This window comes from Camelus ferus, chromosome 33, assembly GCF_009834535.1.
Source record: "Camelus ferus isolate YT-003-E chromosome 33, BCGSAC_Cfer_1.0, whole genome shotgun sequence".
In the NCBI taxonomy this organism is placed as follows: Eukaryota; Metazoa; Chordata; class Mammalia; order Artiodactyla; family Camelidae; genus Camelus; species Camelus ferus.
The window spans coordinates 6,622,679-6,648,286 of NC_045728.1; the positions used below are offsets into that span (position 1 = coordinate 6,622,679).

The window sequence follows — 25,608 nt, forward strand, 5'->3', positions numbered from 1 at the left end:
TAAACGCTGAAGTTGAATTAGTGACAACTGATAATTGAGGTGAAGGTGGGGCTAAAAGACAACAGGCAGGTTGTTGAAAGACTGTGTATGAAGCAAACAGACCCTTGGATCCCCTCCCTCCTCTGTGTACCCAAGGAAATGCCCCTCCACAAAGCTGGTACAAGATTTGAGAGGGTAAACACATGGTTATCTGAACAGGAGAGCCTCAGGCACAGTTGAGGCTGGGTATCTTAGTGAAAACAAAGGGATTAAGTTTACCTACTGCACTCAAGGTTGAATCTCTAAGCCTTCTTTCCTCACTTTACTCCCAGAAATCTAGCAGCCTGGCTTGTATCCTTAAGAGGATGTTAAAGCTTTCTGGAGGGAACCTTACCTATGTAGACGATCTAAAGATACCAATATCAGGGATCTCCTAATGTAACAAGTCAGCCGGATCGCAGGAGAATGAAGCCCACATTCAGTAAGCTCCACCCTACCCCAAACAGACCTTCCCATCAGCTTTTTAGGGTCCCACTCTTTAAAAAGAGCAGACAAGCAAGAATTTGAAAAGGACTTTAATATGAAAGATGTCCAAACAAAGGAATACTCAAACAAAAAAAAGCTCTTGGACATTAAAAAAAAGATAGCAGAAAAAAAAAGAAAACTAAATAGATAGGGAAAAAAGTTTAGAAAATCTCCCAGAAGGAAGATTAAAGATGGAAAAAAGAAGAGTAAATTTAAGAATATTGGGAGACTAATCAAAACCCAAATAACTTATTTTTCAAAAGCAGAAAAGGAGTTGGTGGAATCCACAAATAACTCAAGAAAATTTCCCAGGCAGAAGAATTTGACTTTCAATACTTTCTCTATACAAACTTCTCCAAAGTTGAGCTTTCCAAGTTTAAAAGTACCCAGTACAATGGATGACCCATTCTAAGACACATCATTGGTAAATTTTCAAAATATTATATACAAAGAGAATATACTAAGAGGTCTGGGAAGGAAGTGAGAAGGAATGGACACATACAAAAAAAATTAAGAATCAGAATAGCACTGCATTTCTCAACATTTAGAACATAGAAAACAATGGGCCAATACCTTCAAAATAATTCTAAGGAAAAGTTATTCCCAACCTGGAACTCCATACCTCGCCAACCTCTGAATCAAGTGACAAGAGACACTCAAGATGTCAGCAAATTTAGCTCCCACACATTTTCTCAGGAAGGTAGTTAGTGGTGATAAATCAACAAAGAAGTCAGGGGATTAACACACAATATGACAGTGAGAGGATACATCAATCCAAGAGGTGTGCAGGAAACCTGGAGAGTAAACCAAATCAGAAAGTACCCTAACAGAAGACATCTCTGAGAATGACTATCCAACGAGTCTGAACATATTAAAAGGAAGTTGGCACAAATGAAGGAGAGTTCAGGGAGAAATTAGTGACAAGCACAAAAAACAAATGAAAAAAATCCCTCCAAAAAAAAGTTATGGAAGAAAAAAAAGCAACACTGTATCACTTGGCCTAGTTGTGAAAAGCCTTAAGGTAAAAACTGCTGAGCTAACCTAAACAGAACAGGACAGTAAGAATATGTGTGTCCATGGACTAGCAGGATGGTGAGAAAGAGCTAAATCCTCAATCTGCACACCAGAAAGCCAACAGATGACACCTAAAATTGAAAAAATCCAACACATAGCAAAATAAAGCAAGTTATTTAATGACATGGAGGTAAGTAATGCGAGAATCAGCAGAGTTGAAAGTGGGCACCTCTGTGGGATGGAAGACAGTGTTGTTGCTTTTACAGAACTATTTGGGTTTTTTTTACGCTAAATGCACTGTAACAATGGAAATGAGAAGCAAATTTCTTTAAACTGTAGCTTCATGTAGCCTAGAAAGTAACAAAATTAAAATTTTAAGAGCAACAACTGTAGTGATAAACCATTACCCCATCTCCTACAGAGGAAAATCACTAATGATCTCTAACTAGTATTACTCATATTGGTCAGAAACAAAACGAACAAAAACCTCAAAATAACCTCTTCCACTAGGGAGGAATTCTGTAAATAAGCCAAGTCATGTATTTACATACAGTAAATCAAATCTTACATCAAACCTAAGTATCACCCACAGTTGGAGCACCTGGTACATCAACTAGCGTGGGAGGCTGTTCCCTGGGTGTCCAGGGAGAGCTAGCATAGCCTCAGGAGCACCATCTGACTTATCTGAAAGTCATATCATTGCTCCTGTTTCTTAAACAGGTAACAGTAAAGAGTTACCTTGTATTCTTTTTTTAATAACTAAGGGTTTATATACATCACCAATACATGTCTTATGTTTTAAAATACATAAAACATCCTACGTAACTGAACGTAAGGCTGTCTGTCCTGACGTTAAATATCGATGATGAGACTCCTGTGCTTTTCTTAGCTTATTTAGCAAAGGCTTCAAAACCAGACTATGGAGCTTGTTAGTGATACACAGTAACAAAAAGGCTGAGACTAAGGGGGAGAGAAGCTCACCTTTAAATAACCACACGGTTTTAGTGCATAAGATAAAGGAAATGAGCAAAGAGACATTTACTATATCATGGGTAAGTGAGAGTCCTGAAAAGCTAGATTTCAAATAGATAGGAATGGTTATACTTCAGCTAATTCAAAAACACCTACTGACCATCAAGTTCTGTATGTAATGCTGAAGGAATTTCTTCCTCTCCGTCGACAACAGTAATTTCACTGTTTGCCTTAAGTCTTCAAAACTACTGATTTAATTGGGTTTATTCCTGCTCAAAAACAAAATACCTAGCTAGTCCCAAAGAATACTGGTGAGGTCAGGTCTGGCTAGCCACCCTCTGTCCCTTGTAGTCAAAGAGCCTCTAAGGACAGGAAATGTTGGTAACAGATATGATGGCAACACAGCTACCTCTCCTGCCCAGAAATGGCACTCTTCCGGCCCCACAAATGTTTATTCATTCAGCACAAATTTATTGAGCACCCACCATGTGCAAGGCATCGTGTTAGGTGCTGCAGTTTTTGAAATGACAGAAATTGTTTGTATATGTAGCATCCGAGCTATTCCTTGACAGTCTTCCTGATTTGAGAGAAAAAGACAGAAAGCCCCTACCAGGCCCATTCAGGGAGCTAAGAGCATGGGTGAGGTCTGCCCTCCGTCCTTTTCTCAGCCCAGCAGAAACTTTAAGCCTCCTCAAATCAGTCATAAGTCAAAACAAATAAGGCACATTAAAAAAAAAAAAAATTCCCCCCTTTAATTGACCAAAGTAAAGCCATGACATTTCATTTGGTAACCTGCTCAGAAATATAGAAATCATTCCATTTGGCCCAGCCCACACTGCCCAGGGCAAAACATCCAGACAGTTCTAATCCCATGGTCTTCTGTTCTTATACACTGCATATTTTTAAAATGTCTTCAGCGCCCTAAATGTGACGCACTCAGTGCGAAGCAGATCAGAGCTGGTCATAACATTTATGTCCTTGACAAGCCTCGATTATCCAGGTCCTTCACCTACAACATAAAGGTATCAGTTTAATATTTCTAATCACATCAGCATGGGAGAGCTTCTCTACTGAGCTGGATTCACCCAGATGGGGAGAGATTATGTTGGATTCTGCTGCCTGTTTTGGTTTCAGGATTAAACGAGCACTGGTTTGAGACCAGCTACTCTCTGCTTAGCCTTGGAGCACCTCTGTGAGGAGCTATAATATCTACCTTCCAAATAGATCAACGGTTCTCAACCTTCTCTTACGTAAGAGATACAACACACTTCTATGTGACTCTCTATGCCATAAATTCTTCAGTGGGAAGGAAGAAAATGTAGTTTGAACACACACACACACACACCCCTCTCTCTCTCCACACACACACACCCCTCTCTCTCTAGACACACACACACACACACACACACACCCCTCTCTCTTTCCACACACACACACACCCCCCTCTCTCTCTCCCCCCTTCCCCCACAAGCCTGCTAATCACTAACACAGATCAAGTCTAGCCTCAACTGGAGAAATACCACTGCAACCGCTGCCAAAATGACAGCCAACTGGGGTGTCTACTCTCTAACAACATAAAATAAAAAACAGTAAAATTCTGAGTTGCAAGCTACTTTTCAGACATTAAAAACATCCCCGTTTTAGAAACGTGGCCCGCGCTGAGGAGAGGGAGCTGCTTCCGCAGTGCACCATCTGCTCACCTTGTATATCCTGACTAGCCAGTGCTCTGTGGTATATGCTTCCTCCAGGACATCAAGTTCAAAGTCTTTATTCCCAATCTCGGCATTCCGAACACGATCATAGCCTGGTGGACGCTCTATAAAGGGACAAAAAAGGAGACACACTTCTTTCTACAGTGCTGACCCCTCAGGAAATAGTACACCAATCTGATAAATCATCAACCTGGAATGTCACTCCTCAGCTTGCAGTCTGTGTAGAGAGTAGGGACTGTGGAAAAGGACCTCAGGCAGTAAGGGCAAATCAAGTGTTACCCTAACTCCAGTCCTCTCCAAGATGACGCCTGGCAGAGTCCGTGGAGGTTATCTCTTCCAAGAGATACAGGGCTGACCTCCAAGGCCCTCGACTCCTGAGGATTACCACCCAGAGGCCTCGGTGACACACCAGTAACCCTTCCAAGGAACAGAGAAGAACCCATCAGCTGTCAAAGACTTGCATCTACTTGGAAAAACTGTCCCTACTGCTGAACTAAGAAACTGAAGTCAGAAGAAAAGACTTAACTAATCAAATTATTTTCAGTGTATTTATCTGAAGGAAATGTAGAGCCCCCCCCCCTTTAAATGGAGGTAGTAGGGACTGAGCCCAGGACCTCATGCATGCTAAGTGCGCACTCTACCACTGAGCTGTACCCGCCTCCCCCAAGGAACGTCAAGTCCTCTACCTCCCTCTATCCCCCTTCACACTCCTTTCTCCACTACAGTAACTCTTCTGAAAGGCAACCAAAAGTAGTGGGTAAAAGCACACAATCTAGAGCCAGGCTGCCTGAGTTTAACCTGCTTCTGCGCTAGTTATGTGACTCTGGGCTGTTACGGAACCTATCTGTACCTCAATTTCCTCATATATAAAAAGGGAATACTATTAGTATCCATCTTTTGGACTGTTGTGAGGGTTAAACGAATTAACAGATATAAAGCACTCAGAGCAGTGTCTGGCATATAAAAACCACTCTATGTGTTAGCTAATCCTGTTGTTGTTATTACTAAGAGTCACTCACTGGCCTCCGTGTAGACCTGTCCAAAGCGGTAGTAACACATCTTGTACATAAGGCAGTTCAGCAGCACGGGAGAACCCTCGCGGTCCACACGGAACTCCCCAGTTGGAGTGTAATAATCATGCTCCTTGATATGTTTGCCTGTATCTGTGCTCCCTCCAATCCGGACCATCCACAGGAATTTGTTGATGTCTAGAAAAATAAAGAAAAAGAAAAAACTGCTGCATTACAAAGGCTGCTGGAGTTAAATCATCTAATGGAAGGCCACTATTTCTAAGAAAACTCCCCCTGGTATTTTCCCAGTGGAGTGTAGTACCATTTAGTTCTAATTTACAGAAATTAGAAAGTTAATGTACGGCCAAAACTTTTTCAGCTTTTTCTATAGATTTTCCTATAGACTCCTGAAATCCTATGCTATTGGCCCAGACTTATGTCACAACTGTAATTAGTCCCAGGTATTAGCTGGGGCTGAGCTGTCCAATATACCAGCTACTGGCCACATGTAGCTACTGACATGTGAAATATGGCTAGTCCAAATTAAGATGTGCTGTAAGTATAAAATACACACTGGCTTTCTAAGACTTAGTCCAAAATAAAACAAAATAAAGTGGGTAAAATATCTTGGTTACATATTAACGTAATGTCTTAGATGTATTCAGTTAAATAAAATTATTAAGTTCACTGCCCCTGTTTCTTTTTACTTATCTTGATGTGGCTAACAGGAAATTTTAAATGACATGTGGCTCCCATTATATTTCTATTGGACAACACTGACCCAGGGAGTAGTAGCTTCACCAGAAAGGTATAGAAGACAGAACGTATTCCCTCTTGACCTACAGTTGCAAATTTACAAACCTCTGAAGCACATCTGTGAGATGTCAACATTTCTATGTCACACACACGACCAGGCTCCATAATTACTGACACCACCATCAACTCAGGTTATCTCTTAGAATATGTCACTCCCTGTATCTCCTCCACATGCTTTAGGGAAATGAACAGTTAGCAGAAGCAGCATCATTGATCCGTAAGAAAACAAGATCCCTACTGTCCTACCATAAAGTGTTCCAGGGGAAATCACAGTGGTTAAGAACACAGACTCTGGATCTAAACTGTCTGGGTTTAAATTCTAGCACTGCCAATTCTAGGTGGGTGACCTTGAGCAGGTTACTGAACCTCTCTGTGCTTCAGTTTCCTCATCTGTCAAATTAGAAAAATAAGGGTATCTGCAAAGGGGCTGCTAGAGCATTATGAGTAGGAGTGTGTTACCTTACATATTGCTTGTCACATAGTAAGTATTCAATAAATATTATTATGCTCATGTAGTGTCTACAGTCTTACCTCCATCTTTCAAACAGAAAAACTGAGGCACAGACTTGCCTACATCACACAGCCAGAAACAGGACCGAATATAAAATCCCAGAGCATCAACTCAACTGTCTCAGAGCACTGATATCAGAGCTTCCTGGCGGTTATGTCTGAAGCAAAACCCTGAGAAGCTCTGACAAGAATGGAAGAGTGCACAGCAAAAGAAATGATGAACAAAATGGAAAGGCAACCTACGGAATGGGAGAAAATATTTGCAAACCATGTATCAAATAAGGGGTAAATATCCAAAATATATAAGAAACTCATGCAATTCAATAGCAAAAAAAAAAATCCAATTAAAAATGGGCAAAAGATCTGAAAAGATATTTTTCCAAAGGAAATATTCAAATGGCCAACAGATACAAGAAAAGGTGCTCAATGTCACTAATCATTAGGGAAATGCAAATCAAAACCACAACAAGGTATCACCTCATACCTGTGAGAATGGCTCTCGTCAGAAGGACAAGGGACGTGCTGATGACGATGTTAAGAAAAGGGAAATCTTGTGCACCGCTGGTGGGAGAGTAAATTGGTACAGACACTACAGGAATCAGTATGCAGATTCCTCAAAAATTAAAAACAGAACTACCAAGTGATCAGCAAGCTCACTTCTGGGGATACATCCAAAGGAAATGAAATCACTATCCTAAAGAGGTTTCTGCACCCCAATGTTCACTGCAGCATTATTCACAACAGCCAAGACATGGAAACAACCTAAGTCTATCGACAGATGAATACATAAAGAAAATGTGGTAGACAGATATCTGTATCATGGAACATTAAAGATTTCAGGGAACCACCCCTTTCTACCACATACATGTGTACATTCATATATATAAAAACACATATGCACACAGACATACATCCACACTTTTCTGTAGTACTTGCATATACTATTATCAGAAAGAAAAAACCTATAATCACACACAACCAGTGCTGATGCAACTGCCTGTGAAAGCTCAAGTCCGCGGGAACACATCCCTGCTACCCTCACTCTCCCTCTGCTTATACAAGACACTAGAGGACACTGGTCTTACTACTTTGTACTGAGACTTTATATGTACTGTCCAGGTGGATTTATTAAGTCTGTCTATATCAGAACCAGACATAATCTAAAATTTGAACATCTTTAAGAAGCAACCATATATTCAAAGGAAATTGCGATAGAAATATGAGGTAATTATTAACCACAGGAAAACAAAGTATTCTAGATAAGAATGTAACCATGGTGAACTGGCTGACTCAGCAGTAAATAATATTTACTTAGTCATGATTTTGAAAACACTTTATCTGAATTTAACCAAAAACTGAACATTAACTCTACAGAGAAGGTGCAAGGAGGAAAGGGGAAAGGGATCACATAAAGAACTAAATTCCTTATCTACCGTAGTAAGAGTTGATACAGGGTATCTAAAATGACCAATAAATGAATAGCAAAATATACATGTTATTTAGAAATATGAACATAAGTACTAGGAGAAACAACTGAAGGAATAATTTTCCTGGGAACTGATGTTATAAGGTGGTTTAGGTTTAAGGGCAGAGAACTACCATTTTTTATTACAAACCTTCAGAAGTGTTTTTAACACTTTCAAGTTTAAACAGATAATACTTTAACTTTTGAAGTTTTTTTTTTAAGGCAAACAACTATATTTGGATGATTCATCTAAACATATGGTTTTGCTAATAATCATGGGGAACAAGTGCCAAACATATATATATAAACTTTTTAAGTTGGGAGATGACTCTATGGCTTAAATTCGCTAAAAAATGCTAATCATTGAGCTCATTTTCAGAAGTCTTATGTTCTTTGTTGTTTACTGGCCATAGAACTACTCCCTAGGCCTTTAGACAATTTCAGCATGCCAAACCTACATGAGAATTCTTTACATCTACTTTGTACTTGCTGCCAAAAAGAAATCAAAATAACAAAACCTCAAGTTGCAAATACTTAGGAATTTCCCCATCCAAGAAAATATGTTGATGAGACATTAGTAAAAGGACTGAAAAATAGGAGATTTACCCAGTTTTGTTAGAATCTATGCCTTGTAGCTAGAAACAGAATCAAGTACATTACCATCAGAGGAATACCCAGTAAGGCCTCCAAAAATGACCAGCACATAGCTAACATCAAGCTCCCTCATGATCTCATAGGCTTTTTCTTCTGTGGATGCCATTGCCTAGAAAAACACATGCACGTTTCTCAGAGCAAAATTTCAGGTCATACGATTCCTCATGGAGAAATATTTCCCACTAGCCTGTGCAGCAAACACTCAAATGACCCCTTCACCTTACCTGCCCTACTCGAGAAATGTGGGTATTATTCCACGTGTTATTATCCACTAAAATTGTCCGATTCGCCATAGCTGTGATCTGGTAGCCATAATCCCACCAGGACATGACCTTCGCATCCTGAGAGAAGAACAGGAAATGGAAAAAACAAGATCTCACTGCCTCCAAAAATCAAATACAAGAAGAGTAAAGGGCATCTGACAGAAGTGAGATACGGCTTATTAACCAGTATCTTCATAAAATAACGCATCCCTAACAAGAGAGTAAGTCTTGGCACCTGGTCCTACATTTATATACAATCATGAAATCTCAATGCAAGTTACACAACCAAACACGGCCAATACTTTCATCCCAGATCACCTTATACAAATAAGCATTAATGGGGTGGAGAGTGGAGGGGGACTATGTAATATTTCCAAATAAATAGCCTGGTGTCATCACATAACTGTATTAAATAAATGACCTTAAATAATATCACAAAAATCAGTTACTATAAAGAAGGGAGCTGACAGAAGGAGGGGGAACAAATCACAGGATAATGACCAAGATTTAAGGATTACGGATTAAGGAATTCTTGTAAGAATCGAAGTCAGAAGTGCCATTCCCAGTAGCTACTGGAGAGGAAATGAGCTCAGATTCCCAAAAGGTATAAACCAAAATGTTAAAAGTAGTCATTAGACTACTTGGTTCTATTTTCTGATTTTTCTACAATGAACATGTATTACTTATTTTTAAATTTTTTTCTTCTTCTGTAATTTGGCTGGTCTACCTCATGACAGAATCTCCATGCTGTCAATACAAGTGCCCGAGCAGAGTGCAGATAATTACCAGTAAGGGTAACTGTAGCAGAAATCCTGAATTAAACGAAGGCAGATCTTTAAGGCTGGAACACCAGAGTGCCACAGTCCCAATTTCTCCAAGCTTTCCAAACATCTAAAAGCTACTTAATTCACTGTAACATCGAGCAGAGTGCAGATAATTACCAGTAAGGGTAACTGTAGCAGAAATCCTGAATTAAACGAAGGCAGATCTTTAAGGCTGGAACACCAGAGTGCCACAGTCCCAATTTCTCCAAGCTTTCCAAACATCTAAAAGCTACTTAATTCACTGTAACATCAAATGTCTCCCTCCTCCTCCTCCTCCTCCTCCACAATCCCTCTCCTCCCGAATCTTCACCTCTGGAGTATTGTGACGGAGCCAGTAGTACGCTTCTCGAAAGTCATCAAAAATGATCCTACTGCCGTCCCCTCCGCGAGCAGACAGCACGATGGAGGGGGAAGAGTAGGCCTCACTGGTCACCCAGGTTGAATGAAACGTGTAGGTGATGAGAAAGAAAGCCATGACCAGAATCATGCCACTTGCCACCTAAACAAGGAAGAAGAATTGTGTTGTAAACCAAATTAAATTTACACAACACAGAACTGCTTCTTACACACCGTCAATAATACAGATGAGATGAATCAAAGTCAGAGGCTAAACGAGTTAATTCCGACCACCTGTGGCAGTGCTCTACCTTACTCCTCCTCAATCAAAAAAAAAAGCCACAACACATGCATACACACACACACACACACACACACACACACACTCAAACACACAGTTCCCCAAGCCTATTCTTTGCATTGCTAAATTCTCACTTCATTCTTAATAGGGTAGGTAGAATCCTGTTGTTTCTTGCTCTTCTTGTCTGGTCGACTTATGTCCAAATTCTTCATATAAGTGGACAGCACTTGAGAGACTCCAATGCCGGAAAGAATGCACATAACAGGCGCCAACACCAGCATCAGACGCACCTAAAAAGCAGGAAGCACAATCTAATCGGTATTCTACAAATTACAGACTTCAACCTATCATCAGCTTAGGGGTTTTCAACAAACATGACTTGTTAATGGAACAGAACAAAATAGAAGAGAAAATATTTGATACATCTACAGTAGAATTATATTTTTTCTTTATTTTTTAAAATTTTGATTTTGCTTACTTTTTAGAAGTATGTATTTTTTTAAAGATTGTTTATCAGTTACACATGTATGTATGTATATACATCCTGAGAAATGACATAAAATGTATTTCTTAACTGTGGTTTGAGGTCAAAAAAGCATGAGAAATACTATCTTACTGCAATATATGAAATCTCTCTTCTCTTTTAACAACCTAGCACTCAGCACCCAGGCCTTTAAGGAAAAGACAAAACCTCCCTTTTTAAGACACCAGAAGGAGCTGAGAAGGAACCTGCCCAGTCACCTTCTCCAACAAGTGTCAAAGCACCTCTCCCTCATACAAGGTTCTGAATCCAAGAAAGCTGGGCCCCACAATCAGAATGATGGGTACCCCTCACCTTCCTGGGAAGGATCAACAATGATGGGAGCTTTACAACTCAGCCCCTCAAACGTCAGAAGGAAGCATGTACACAATCGTGGGTACTTCCTGAATCCTGCCATGCAGCGGGGGAAAAACCTCAGAGCTAGGGGTGGAAAGGTCTGCTAGGACTGAGGGCCTTGCTCACCATTACAGCTGAAAAGTACATGCTGGTCACACCATACATGATGATGAAAATCCGGGCATCAGACAGGTTGCTAAAGCAGTAATAGAGTCCAACTACAGAGGGAAAAGTGAAAAGAAGTCAGCAGCTGATGAAAAGACAATCATAAATATGTGCAAAGATCACCACGGCACTCCTCAAAATAGCAAAAAAAAATCTGAAACCACCTAAATGCTCAGCATTAAGGAGGTACTTAATTACAGACTATTTATAAAATAGAATGAAATATATCAATTAAAATACTGCTGCAGAAGATTATGGACCATTTGCCATCTTCTCTACACACCTCTGTACTTAAAAAAACTAACGAATGATATATCTTAAATATTATTTCTCTAAAATAACACAAAATAACATAATTATCATGATTATGATATTTTTTAAATCAGAGGAAAAAGCTGCACTATCTAACTTTTCATCAATAAATAACTGGATGAATATACATCAAAATGCTAACAGTAACAACATATGTGGCAAGAACTCCTAAAATACTTATTTTTTTAAAAATTGTCTATATTTTTACAAGAGACAATTTACTTTCATAATAAGAAAAAAAAAAAGCTATTCTAAAAAAAAAAAGTGCCCTACCACTGATAAATTCTAAAACATATCTGAATTGGTCAGAAGGTAAGTTAGAGTCAAATGGTGATTCTTAGACAGAAGGCCACTTCAGAACAAGGCAAACAGACCTGGAAACATGAAGACAAGAAGCTGCAGGTCAAAATAGTATGAGGACCAGGTCGTAGGCTGGTGCTCAGACACGGAGGCAATGATGGGGATGTTGTTCTTAGCATACGAAGGATCCAGCAGCGAGTAGAAACGCCCGGTCCAGGGGGATATTTTTCCTGGCAGCAAAGAGGTAACAAATATTTCACAATTATTTCTGAGACAAAACACCCAATCCTAACTCATCACAACTTTCCATTTTAATAAGATTTTCTGAGACTGAGAAGGACTAGGTTTTTATTTAAACGCCACCAATACTTTGTGAATTTCACTCCTTACTTTCAAACTTGAGAGAACTTTTGTCAGCAGAACCATCAGAATAAAGTCGGGCTGTATATAAACTCAGAGGGAAGGGAGGCAGAAGAGACTCCTAGAAGGGTTTTAGGCCAAATCTGGTCAAACCAAGGCCAACCCAATAAACTAAGTCACTCTGTCCTCTAGTGCTGCTCTGAATTACATAATACACCAGAGTCTCAGGCAAAATCAAAACAGCCTCTGAACCGTGGAAGGGAGGAAAATGAAGGAAGGAGGGAAACGTGGCATGCTAACCAAACATAACAGCCATGCTTTAGTGCACACGGGCTTAGATGAGGTGTGCCGTGGGGTACAGTAAGCAATGCTAGGCCCTCTCCCACCCGACCAACAGGAAAGAAAAGGGGGGAAAAAAAAGAGGTGAAAGATTAGCATGATAAGATACAGTCCTGTCACCAAGTGTGGTTTTTCTGAGATTAAGAGCTGCTCTAATAAGATATTCTTTGCTATGCTGAATCCAAACACTGGCTGACAAGAAGACTGAATGTGTGAAAGTCAGACTTTATATGCTTGAAATCAAAAGAGAAACTGGAAGAAAAGAACGAACCGTTCTGTGGTCAGGAAATAACCCTTATTTTTGGGGTTTATTCTATGTTACTATCCAATTACACTTAATACTAAAAGCCTTCCCTACCTGTCAGCATGAGGAGAGCTCCCACGGTGAGAAGGACAAAGCCTACCAGGGAGATGACACTTCGGAAAAGAACTTCAAATTGCTGTGGATTCAACTTGCTGCGCAGATAATCCACAAAGGCATGGATCTGGCAGAGACCAAAGACCCCGAAGGCTGCCATGTGCTCTGATGACAGAACGGGCTGCAGGTGAAAGCATATGTATGAGAATATTAGGAAAAGGATGGGTCCAGCCTTGACCTGAATTATCCTGACCAAGTTCAGACCAGAGAATCAAATGAGTTCTGAGGCCACCAAGGAATTAGGGCCAATCTAGGATACAGTCTAATTCAGCTGTCACATTTTCCAAAGAATATTTGGAGTCCCCCAGACTGTACCATACTCTATCACCATCTCTGGCCTTTGCTCAGGCTATTTCTTTAGTCTCAACTACAATTTTCTCATTTTCCCAAAATTTGCATTCACTGGAATTCTCATCATTCAAGGCCCAACGCACATACTATTTCCTTCTAATCTGCCAAACTGAAATCCATCACTCCCCTCCATATTCCACACACTGAGATCTCTGCCATCACTTAGGCCAGTGGTTCTCAAACCACAAGGCATCATAACCATGGTGGGGGAGAAGACAAGGGAGTATTTAGATACAGACTGCTGAGCCCCACCGCCCGAGTCTCTGACTCAGTGGGTCTGTGGCAGGTCCTCAGAATTTGCATTTCTAACAAATCCTGAGATGCTGCTGCTCCATGAACTACATTTCTAGAACCACACAGTACAGACAGCTGCAGTGCTTCTTTCCCATCAAGACTGTGACTTCCTTAAGGACTAGAACTGATTTTCATTTTTTACATTTCCCAGTTAATCAGCAAACTGCACATAGTAGGTGATCGGTAAAGAGATACTTACTGACCTGAATAAGGGTTCCACTTTCTTAAGAATTTTACATGAGAAATCAAACACACCACATTATTCTCTGACTTAACAGCTGTCTCTTAACCCTGTGGGGTAATGTGGCTATAAGGTTTGTGCTTTGTTTCCTACAGGAATTTCACTAAGGCCTCCTTAAGAAGTTCAGGGGTCATTACTATTAAATGGGGTCATTTGCATTAAAAAGGACTGGAAAAAATATAACTTTGATCACTCACATCAATTCAAGTTCAGCCAAAATATCCCTCCTCCTCCCATAAACCTAAGGCAAAGTAAGAGTCATTAAATTCAAACTTCATGAGAAAATATTAACACACTCCAGGAGGCAGACTTTAATGACCAACGATTCTGTTGCTTCAGTTAACACAGGCAGTCCAAAGCCAGACCTGTGAATAAGTTTTTACTATCCTCACTAGAATCCAAGATAAATCAATCTAGTTGGAGCTGCTTCAGAAAAAGTACAAGAAACTAAAAACCTCACCCTGTCTAGGACTCACCTGGAAACCCACAAAGGAGATCTGCATGGAAAGGATGGTGCCCAGGCAGTAAACAGTACAATAGGCCACGTAGATCCGGTGGGAGAAACGCCCCGTGAGCATGAGCACAAGCACGTGAAGAGGGATCAAGTTGATCAAGAACACGTACCCTCCCCACGAAGAGACCTAGGACAGGACAAAACAGAACAGTTCCTCTGAGCACTTCTCCTCGCTCCACTGCCATTATACCTTAGCATATTACCTAGGAGTTTTTTAAAGAACATCTCTTTATAATAAGCAAAAACTTTATTTATGCCAAGTGACTTAAAGAGTTTAAATAGCTGACTTCTTTAAATAGGAAAATCAACTTAACACCCATTGCTATAATTCAATCCCCTGTTCTCCATGGCACCTGCCATCACAATCACAAGACAAGAGAGCCCCAACCCTCAGGGCTTACCTGGACGCAGCCTAGTGCAAGGTTACAGGGAGGACTTAGGGGTACATAGGAAACGTGAGCAAGTGGAAGCAGTTAAGGGAAGGAGTTTCAGTGTTTACAAAAGATCGAACAGAAAAGAAATACATTAGAAAAGGGGAAATTTAAGAAGAACATACTAGAAAAGAGAGTTGGCCAACCAATATGTACCCATAAGAAATACAGTATCTGGAGACTTTTAAAAATTAAAAAAATTATCTCCAGCTTCCTATTTTAAAAGGGATATCCTTGTCTGCCTTGGTTTAGGCTTTGTATGGATATAAGAGACAATTATGACTTCTAGCCTCCAGTCCATGGTCTCGAAGCCCAAGAGTTACTTCTAATTTCTATCAGTTGATCCCAATAGGTACTGAGACACAGAGAGACTCCTGGAAGAAAGATGTGAAAAATTACCATGTAGAAATAAGCAAGGGCACACTTCGCTGCCCAATAGATGGAACCAGTCTTTACTGCTTTGATCCACATATAGTAGGTGAGCAGCATGCAAAAGATGGCAATCCCTGCAGAAAGAACACAAAAATTCAATAAAAGGCCATGCTGGAATCATATTTAATACTGTTCTGGAACAAACTATCTGGATTCATGTCTCAGATCTCTACCCATTAATAGTATAACTACTCTAACAACTCTTTTTCTCAGTTTCCTATAAGAGTCCATAACAGCATCTACTTCACAAAAGTGTCGTGAAGACAAATTCAGCTACTGCCTGTACAGCACTGAGAACAGCACCCATCCCACAACAAGCACACAGTGAGCGTTTGTCATGATCACTACTGCTCTCTCCAGGACTAAACTCCCTGCTACTTAAGTCCAAAAGATAATCCCGGACCACCAGGCACCCCTGCTTCTCCATCCTACCACAAGTGGGTCCTTACACCCTGACTGGGCCTCTCCTTAATATCTGTCGAATGAAGTTCCAACTTCACAGCCCAGTTCCATCACAACTACTTCTAAAAAGCCTTCCCTGATCCCCAAACCTGAATTAATCTCTCCTCTCACTACATTCCCAGAGTATTCTGCTCGTACTCCTCTCATGGTGCATAACACTACCTGCTTGTTATTTGTTATTTTCATAGGTCCACATTAATCTTCATTATAGATTATGGGCCAATATAACTTTATTCATTATCTATCTCTATAATTCCTTAACTGTAAGCTAAAATAATTTTATTCATTATCTATCTTCATTACATCAACACTGTGTTTCACTAATAACATTCAATAAATATAGGCTGAATTGAAAATAAGTCACTAAATGTCATTATAGTTTAAAGAATATCCATTCCTCTTATCTAGGAGAATGAAGCAAATGATTACAATGTTAAAACAATAGCACCATTCAACACTAACACTTAACTCTACTTTTAGGAGTACAGAGATGAGCCAAAGGCCTTGGAAAATTACCAGCTACCTTTCTGGAGGAAATGAGAGAGTGAGAATATAAACCGGTCTGAGGTCCCTTCCTGTACATTTGTAGACTTCTCACCCAGATACTATTTTTGCTACTGCTAAATAACAGGGCCGAACCGAGAGTCTACTGCTACTCGTGAAGCTCTACTGGACAACGAGGTGAACAGGCCCTCTTCAGCACTTGAAATCTTACCTTCATTATCGTAGGAGCCAGCCACAGACCGGGAGATATAGCCAGGAACTACAGCAATCATGGCGGCAGCAAGAAGTCCAGCTCCTGCATCCTGCAAGAAAGGAGGGAGAACAGGAGGTTAACACCAATACATACCCGAGAGAAGAGAAACAGGATCCCTAGTCCATTCTGCTCATAATGGGCCCAGAGAACAGTCCGACACTTTCCAAGGCAGACGTGATGCTAAAAATGTTAGAAATGTTCACAGCACAAGACAGCTAAATACTTCACAACCAATTCCCCTCGATGACACCAAGTCTGAAACCGAGTACACACATGCTGAGGACAGACAAACCAGGTAAGCTGTCAGGCACCAGATGCTGCCCCAGAATGGGCTGTTTGGCTGGAGTACCCCCAGACTTATGAGTCCCTATCCCTAACAATACCTGCGCACCGCAGGAACACCAGTCACACCTCTAAAAGCTAGGCAAAGACAGTCAAAGGAAGATCATAATTATTTGAGCTAAAAAGCCAACAAAGAGAGGTGATAATCTACCTGGACTAAAGATGCCAGGAGCTCAGATGATAAAGTTGGAATATTCCTAGGCAATCTGTGAACTCAGGAGAGAGGAACAACAAAATGCAACCCACACTCCACAAGAGGAAGGACTTGTCTATTAATAAGAGTCAAATTTGGAAAAGGGCAGCAAGGAGAAGGATGAAAAAACTTCCAAACTAAACTCAAGCTTCCCAAGCCCTCCTGATAGTTCATCACCTCTCGGGTATCTCCCTGACACCACAGCCGCAAACTAAGAATAGCACCCAGGAGCCAGGGTCAGCAATGCAGCAACCTAGAAAGAGAGCCAGTATTATGAAGTCTACTACAAAAGCCAAGCGGTTTAAGAATTTTTAAATAAATGTTTAAAAAAAACAACAACAAATAATTGCTAAGTGTCCATTTCCAGCAGGAAGCACTAATCACTTTGGAACAGTTCTTGTCGTTATTTTTTCTGTCCCTTAGATTGTGAGGGCTTCAAAATCTAAACCTCACATTTCGCACTTTAAATGATTCTTTTTCCATAGGTACCAATTTATATTTGACCTTCAAATGTTCTCTTATCAGGACAAAGAGTTGTTAATGATAAGAAACCATATACCCTAGGGAGGGCTGGAGTGAACCCAGTAATTCAGCTCAGCAGAAGCTCTCTAGCCTCCTGGCTCCCTGCGCTTCCAAGGCTCTCAGTCCCCCACCCTTCAGCATCGACTAGAGAGGTAAACAACAGTCATTCCCGAGCTGCCTGTCACCCCAGTCCTTCACCTTGAGCTCTTTGGTGAGGTGGTACGTGACGATGGTAGTGAAGGAAGAGAAGAGAGGGGCCAGGAACACACAGACATTCCGAATGTCGATGGTGATGTGGAAAAAATGGAGGACATGGTAGATTGCAGCGGAGGTGATCATTAAGCCTGCAATAGGAAGAAGAAACGCCATTAAGTTATCCCAGAAAGACAAAGGACTTAAGGGAAAGAGAAAGGGAAACCCAAGTATCAGTAAGTGACAACACAGATCTTGACAAACCACCAGAAATCCTAACACAGCAACTGCAGGAGGCCTATAAACTTCCCCCCTAAGGATTCAATCAGAAGTCCAGAATTTATGAAAAGCTAACCACCCGCACTTTCCCATACATGTTCTCCTTTCTATATAAAATGTTTTAGGAATTTGTAATCAGAATGAAATGACAAGTATCACAAAATGACATTAAAAATAAAAGAAACTGTTCCATTATATACAAATATCTTATTTCTGTGAAGAAAAAAAAATCCTATTCCCCTCACCTGGGTAAATTGTTCCTCCAATGATTCGTCCCAAAGGGTACCAGGCCCGGTCATCAAACCAGTTATGGAATTTATAAAATCCCTCCTCAGCCAGGAAGCGGGTAGTCCGGTAATTAAAATACCTACAGTGAGAAAAGGAAAGATGTGTCTTCTCCCCTTCATGCTCAGGTGCTTGCCCCAATCTGCAGTGCATTTTGCTTCTCAGGTTTACAAAATTTGAGGAACTTATCATTACTCCAATAAAAGTCAGTTTGGTACCAAAAAAGTATGCCAAGCATGAGGGTCTCCTCATTTCTAGCTTCATGCTTATCTCAGCTAAAGCACTGCTTCTTTCTTAAGAAAACGCGACTGGAGCCTAAACTCGTAAGGAAACACTCAAGCAGGATACTTCACCAGGCTGACATGCAGGAGGCATCAGTCCCAGTGAGAAACTTCAAGGACCCAAAAGACAGGATAGCTGAGATGTAGGCACCGATAGATTTGGCTCTTTTCAAGTGACAGGAACACACAAAAGAACATTTTCATACCACACACAGACACATGGATAACCTCAAGTGATGAGCAGCTCTAAAGATGTGGGTATAACACCGTATGCAAGATGAAAAATTTTTTAGTCCACTCCACAACACAAACTTCTTAATCACTCTCTAAACTTGTAATTAGATCTACTCATGTTGTTATTTAAAATAGTTTTGAATGCCACCTACATAGTAGCATAAAAATACAGGTTATATTAAAAATATTTGATATAAAATACTGAGTTATACACAGAAAGACAGTTCTTCAGGTCCAAGCTGTGTAACCCCTTCTCTTAAATTTCTCACTTAAAAATAAATAAAAAAGAAAGACAAAAAACTATAATAATAAAAATATAAATGAATAATAAAATAAAAGGCACTGTTTAATTACTACAGATAGTAATGGCTGATCATCTTTCCTGCCCACCCCTCTAACCCCATTTCCTCCTTGGTCAGCTGAGTTTTAGCAGCTGCAGTAAGCAGGGGTAGCAGATGGCAGAAATCTTTATCCTTCTGCTGCTGCTGATGAATGTTATTTTGGTAACTGTCAGGGAGACAGAAGGGATGAGGGTACAGGCAGTCGACATGTGTCAGAACCGAGTCCTTTACCTAACCGAGGGAGAGGCCGAGTGAAGCAGGGGAAGTATAAGCTAGTTGGAGTAGGTCTGGGCTGGGGTCTCACGCTGCACTCAGTTTCCTGCTCTGCAAAAGGAAGTGTTAAATCACATGATCCCTACAGTCCCTTCCGGCTCTCCGACTGCAGAGCAGATGCTCTTGCTTCCCTGACCATCTCATCTCAGTGTGTGTCCATCTACAGGGTCTGAGAAAAAGCCCTAACAGACTGGTGATCGAGAAATGAAAGGATATGTTTCCTCCATGAGAAAAAATATAAATTGCTTTGGGAGGCCCCAAAGAAAATATATGTAGGTCTCCAAAGTGCTTTCAAACATCTGCACAAAACAATACGACAAATCTGCAAATACATGCAGGTATTAAACTTGAATCAATGCTCTGAATATGCTATTTTTAAGATATCAATGATGCTTCGAGAACATATGATTCTGGCCCTCTAAATTTTTAATTAAGCCTTAACTTTAGACAATATAGCACAGTGTCATATATATAACTCCAGTGTCTAGAGATAGACAAATCTAGATTCAAATCTTGGCTCCTCCACTTACTATATGTATAACCTTGAATAGCCTCTCCCAGCCTCAGACACATATGTAAAAAGGAGATAACAGTACCTCTATCTCATAGGGTTATTGTAAGGACTTAGAGATAATCTGTAAAACAGTGTTTGGAACAAAATGAAGCTCAGTAAATGTCTTTCATCTATATCTTTTTTTATCTAATAAACCAAAATCCCTAGTCAAACTCCCAGCTTCAAATTTTCCCCAATGTCTTATAACTTAACTGATAGGCCCAATTTCTATTATACAAATTGTTAAACAGGGAAAAGTCATGAATCTCAAGTTCATGACTTGTGATTTTTCCTTTGAGCCTCAAACACACAGCAGGCACAGGACCCTTCCCCTCAATCTGTACCAGTAACTGTCAATCAAGCTGAGAAGCCAGACTTCTCTCAGCTTGGCCAGATCTTAGGTGACAGGCAGCCATACTAGCAGTGCCTCTGCCGTTTTGTATGAACTTGAGAGACTCACTTGGTCTCAAATTCCAACAGAAATATTTCAAAAGGAGACAGTTATTGCCTTTGGAAAACTTGAGGGATTTCCCCCTCTAAATGTATAGCAAATACATCCCCATCACCGAGAGCTGACTGGAATCTGAATTTGAAACCCATGAACCTGAATGCTTCCCAAAGGAAATACCAGACCAAGCAAAGGTACTCACGGATCAAATTCATGGATGACACTTTCAAATCTCAGGACGGCAAAGAGACGAGTGGAGAATGCTGCAAAAACCAGAGAACCAACATTTTAACAGTAATGTACCATGAAAAACAATAGTTGATAGTAATATTATAGAGATTAGTAGTATATAAAATGAGTATATAGTATATAAAATGAGTATATAAAAAGAGTATATCATATATAAATTGATCTTTGAATAAAGTATTTATCCATTTCTGGATAAATACACACAGAAGAAACAAAGAAGTTCACTGTCCCCTGACAATGACACCTACTTTTTCCACTTAAGTAGGACACATTTAACTACTTATTATCAAGGCCTATGACAATACATTCAACAACACGTACTAATAATACCGTGTTCAATTTAAGCAGTCGTCTTTTATATATCCCCTCCCCATAACCTTACCTTTGCAGCAAACTAAGAGGTAAGGCAATCATGCCTTATGACTCATGAAGAGCCAGAAAACTCTAAGAAACAGAATAAGTTCTGGAGCGACCTTCAGAAACACTAAGGTAACCAATTACAGAGAACAAATGTCCTTTACAAAGTTCAGTACCCCAGGGTCGCCGGGCGCTCTCGACCCCATGAGAAAACAGAATTAGCACAGCATGTGGCCCGTTCTTTCCCAGATGATCATTAGCCCCAACTTCTATAATGCTTGCGTTTCTTCGATTTTGCTTTCTTAAAATTATACCGATCAAGAACAGCAAAAAGAATACATTACAATCTGCTGAGAAAAGTAAGGCATTTAAGAAAGCCACTGTTGACTTTTTTCAAGATTTTCTCCTTTCCACAGCCAAAGAACGAGGTCCACATGCACACTCACATAACACAGCAGCCATCGACAGAATTAGAAGCTTCAGAAGTGTGTCCTGCTTCTCATAGGACAACCGCAAAAATCCCAGTTTAGTCATCTTGACATCAACGGGTGGCAACAGATGACACTCAAATAGCTAAAATGGAAAAGTCAAGACCATAAGATATTAAACATCTTCAATTTACCTAATTCACTTTCATATTTTAGGGTGGTAGAGAACCACAGAGACAGGAGGTAGTGAACACACCAGAGAGGGTCAGGACTAACACTAATTCCCAAGCCCTGACTGAATTATGAACTGGTAAGGAAGTAGGCATGTCAGCTCTGTGAATCAAGAATGAAAAGGACTGACGAGACCCCAAAACCATAATTCTGTTTCCTAGTTCTCGAAGCTGACAAGTGCCTAAGCACAACCGGCAAGTGTGGTACAATAGGAGTAAAGAAACACGTATAGAGCAAAGGCGGGTTGAAGGATGACATGCAAAGAAAATAGGAAAGATTGGGAATAGAAAAAATAATTATATGGAGAAAGAAAGCATACAAGAAAAGGCAGGAATGTATGAAAGAAAGCAGGGACTGAGTATAGCAGTGAAAGCGGAAAGCTGAAAAACAGAAGTCATGACTGGATCAGCACAGTTTACAACCCTAAATTTCAGCTTCAACTGATTGGCTACAAACTTCTTTCTGTTCCAAATTCCCATGGGGTTGCATGGTCAACTAAAGAGCATGACTGACCACTAACGCAGTTACAGGCATGCAGTCAAGAAGAGAGGGACTCACACATACACAGATCACTGCACTTTCAATCCTTTACATCACACTGTAACTACTGTTTATAGAGCTACACCCACTTCCAATAAGCTGTTCAAAGCATCTCCGTAATTGACACTGCTGATTTAAGCCTCTGGTACCAGACACAGCTCATGGAACCAGATGACAAGCTGGAAGGAAAAGAAAATTTTCCTATCAAAGCAAAAAAACAAAAACAAAAACAAAAAAACTCGAGCTGGGGTGGGGGTTGCTAGAGTAAAATAAAATGTTGAGGGAGGCAGTCTTTAGACTATTCAGAATGGTGATCACTTAATGGATAAGATTTATTAGCACTAATTAGGAGCTTAGCTATTTCCATTTAAGACAGCACTTAAACCGTAAGCTGGTCGAGGGCTAAGTGCTAAAGAATATAATAATCAAGAATATGCAACACTGTACAAGACTGCAGGGGGCGGGGGAAGGAATCTGGATCCCTCCTGATCTTTCCCCCAGCATTATTAGAGGAAAAGAGGGAGGAAATAACACTGGACTAGGTGGAAGGCATGAGGAATCATACATTCCTAGCTCCAACCGTGAGAAGTCCATCGTCTTTTCCATAATTAACCGTCCCAGAGGGGCAGCTCTACACTTGTTTTAATTATAATCCCAAAGGAAAACCTTATCTTGCAATAAAAAATAAACACCTAACTCCAGGAAGTCAATAATTCAGCCACATCCCTCAGGTTTGTACTTGTTTTCTCCAACGCCTGAAATGGGAAAACATACCATCACTGAGGTGATAGGCTCCTTCCGCCTCTAAGTGTAAGCCGGGGAAATGAGTGCTAGAACCTCTACCTGAAAACTGAGTAAAGGAGCTGGTAATTTAGGCCAGGACCTTAGGGGAGTTTCCATACTGTAGTGTCTGGCGTTTTCGCACACCGCCAAACCAAGTAAAGGCAAAGACACTTTTCTTAGAACACTTGGCATCTGTCCTCCACCTCAACTGTGCCTGCAAGCTGGGGCCTCCCTGTTCCACCCAATTCCCAAGACGGCAACTTGCCCACCCCGTTCGCCTGCGCACTTTCTCACATCCTCCCAAATTCTGCTCACTCCTGCAGGTCCCTCCTCCCTGTCTCCCACGTTCAAAAAGCTCAACCCCTCTAACACCAGGCACCGCGAGACACCCCAGCACCTTGGCATTCGAAGCGCCATCCCCTCCAGGACTAGTCCCAGGATCCGATCTTTCCCACGCCCTCCGGGCCTAAGCGCACGCCCCATCCCAGACCCTCACATCCTTCCATTCTAGGATGTCCCCACGCCACGCCCCACGCCCCCTCCTCTGCAAGGCACTCGACTCTGTTCTGCACCCAAGCCCCACACCGTTTAAGCCCCACCACCTGCACTTCGCTCAGCCCCACCAACGCCTGCGACTGCACCTGCCGCTAATTCTGATATTATATCCTAAGGCCTTCTCACCTGAGCCGCGTTCCTCAAGATTCCGCTGGGCTCCCTCTGCCATCCGTTCAGCGTTCAGCGGCGCACCCAACCCTGGCAGCGCCGGGTCGGCCTCCCGGGCCGTTCCCCATTGGCTGGCTCAGGGCCGATCTGATACTTAGTGAGAGCGATAGGATCCCGGGACTGTCTGTCAGGTTCGGAGGCGTGGACAAAGCCACATTCCCGCTTTTTAACTGGACAATACAGATATCACTTAGCAGCGGGGAGGCGGGACTCGGTTCAACCGCCGAGCGTTGATAGGCCCGCTCGTGAGAGCGAGAGCGCGGAAAGAACTCGCTCGCAGCAGTTTGGTTGAGGGCCGAGCAGTGACGTGTCCGTCTGAGGACCGCGGAGGAGTCGCGGGCGGAAGGTGTGGTCCGTTCAGCCCAGTCATGTGAACGGAAGCGGAAACTACGCGAAGGAATGGGTCGGAACTACAAATCCCAAAAAACCAGCCTGTATTCGCTACCCTCCGTTTCTGAGAGTTTTGTTTCTTTAACGGTAGAAGTTGGCTATTACCTAATATAAGGTTAAAGGAGAGGTGGGAAAAATTTTCTTCCTATTCGCAATGAAAACTCAAACGCTTCCCGGTCCAGACCGTTGCATCCTGTACAGGACCTTGTCTGACAGTTCGCCCAAGAGCCGTCTTGGACGATGCTCCGGTACAGTGCAATGGACGACAGCCCTGACCAGTTTCACGGGGCGTTTTCCTTTCTTAAACCCCTGACCTCGTTAGTGAACATACCTGGGCTAGACGGATCGTCGGGTTTGGGCTGGAAGAATCCACGCCCCGGGCCGAGAGTCCATCGCTGCCGCGGAGGCGGTCCTCCGCAGCGGTAGACAGGCTTCTTCCGGGGACTCTGTCAGCTGACCCCTAAGATACCCGAGAGTAAAAGCTGCCCTGATTCGCCGCCTCTCCCTTCCTCTCCTCCCCCGCAAAGAAAAGCTGCAAAGGGCAGGGAAGGGGGCGAAGTTTCAGCAGCCAATCCCGTCACCTCTAGAGCCGCCCTCCCACTCCCTACACACCTTAAAGAGCAAGAGCTACACCAAGGAAAATGGGAGCATCGGCAACTCTTCTTAGTCCCAGCGTCACTCATTTCCCTTCGCAGTTACTCTACTGTGAATGCAACCGACAAAACTTATTGAAAGCTTATTAAATCAGTGCTTCAAAATCACGTGTACTTCTCAAAATTCACGTGACCGGGTTCACCCCAAGACGTTATGATTCAACAGATCTGCTTTTTCGTTTTGTATTCATAATAATGTGTTTAATGTAATTTTATGAACAGTACTGAAGCTGAACCTGAAGGAATTGCAGGACTTCATGTAAATGCTTCTTCAAAATGAGGTTTTTTTTAAAGAGCTAAAATTTGAAAGATTCCTTTAGATTGAAAAACATACTGCTTCAAGAACATTAAGATATTGAGGTTCTTTTTTTGAATTACTGGACACGTTTCTTAAAAGGGACTATGTTTAAGTTTCCAGGTGATACAATTAAGTCAACTTTTTCAGAAGTCAAAATATACTACTAAAGAACAGTTTAAAATCTAAGCCTATTTTTTTAGGATGATTCTTTAATATCAGGGAAAGGTTTATAAGTAAAATCAAAGTCAGGATGGCAAAGTCATGGGGAAAATTATAGTTATAAACACAGAGATTGTAAGTGAATTCAGCATATCAGTTCATCCTTCTCCTGACTTACTGGACCAAAAGTCTTGATTTGGTTGTTTAAAAAACTTTTTTA

At 41.3% G+C, this 25,608-nt stretch overlaps 1 protein-coding gene across 2 annotated transcripts; it reads right to left on the minus strand.

Moving 5' to 3' along the window:
• Window positions 1-1,675: 1,675 nt before the first annotated feature.
• Window positions 1,676-24,776, minus strand: STT3A (STT3 oligosaccharyltransferase complex catalytic subunit A). Of its 2 annotated transcripts, none has more exons than XM_014565241.2 (18): window positions 24,610-24,776; window positions 21,630-21,756; window positions 20,780-20,840; window positions 18,408-18,529; window positions 17,890-18,035; window positions 16,593-16,683; window positions 15,383-15,489; window positions 14,515-14,679; window positions 13,093-13,273; window positions 12,110-12,265; window positions 11,385-11,476; window positions 10,516-10,671; window positions 10,055-10,243; window positions 8,882-8,998; window positions 8,664-8,766; window positions 5,222-5,410; window positions 4,191-4,306; window positions 1,676-3,499 (listed from the first exon to the last, which is right to left on the minus strand). In XM_014565241.2, the coding sequence occupies exons 2-18, from the start codon at window positions 21,715-21,717 to the stop codon at window positions 3,461-3,463; spliced, it is 2,118 nt and encodes a 705-aa protein (XP_014420727.1). In that variant the 5' UTR covers window positions 21,718-21,756; window positions 24,610-24,776; the 3' UTR covers window positions 1,676-3,460. The 2 variants fall into 2 exon arrangements, with proteins under 2 accessions (XP_014420727.1, XP_006174391.1); XM_006174329.3 differs by lacking the exon at window positions 24,610-24,776 and adding an exon at window positions 23,847-24,004.
• Window positions 24,777-25,608: the final 832 nt, after the last annotated feature.

Bases quoted from the DNA above. Each gene is read 5' to 3' on its own strand.
- STT3A (XM_014565241.2), bottom strand. From the start codon at position 21,717: ATGACTAAACTGGGATTTTTGCGGTTGTCCTATGAGAAGCAGGACACA. The intron at 16,684-17,889 runs GTGAAGGACTGG...CCTTTCTTGCAG, and splicing joins ACCTCACCAAAGAGCTCAAG to GATGCAGGAGCTGGACTTCT. The intron at 12,266-13,092 runs GTAGGGAAGGCT...CTTTGCTGCCAG, and splicing joins AGCTCTCCTCATGCTGACAG to GAAAAATATCCCCCTGGACC.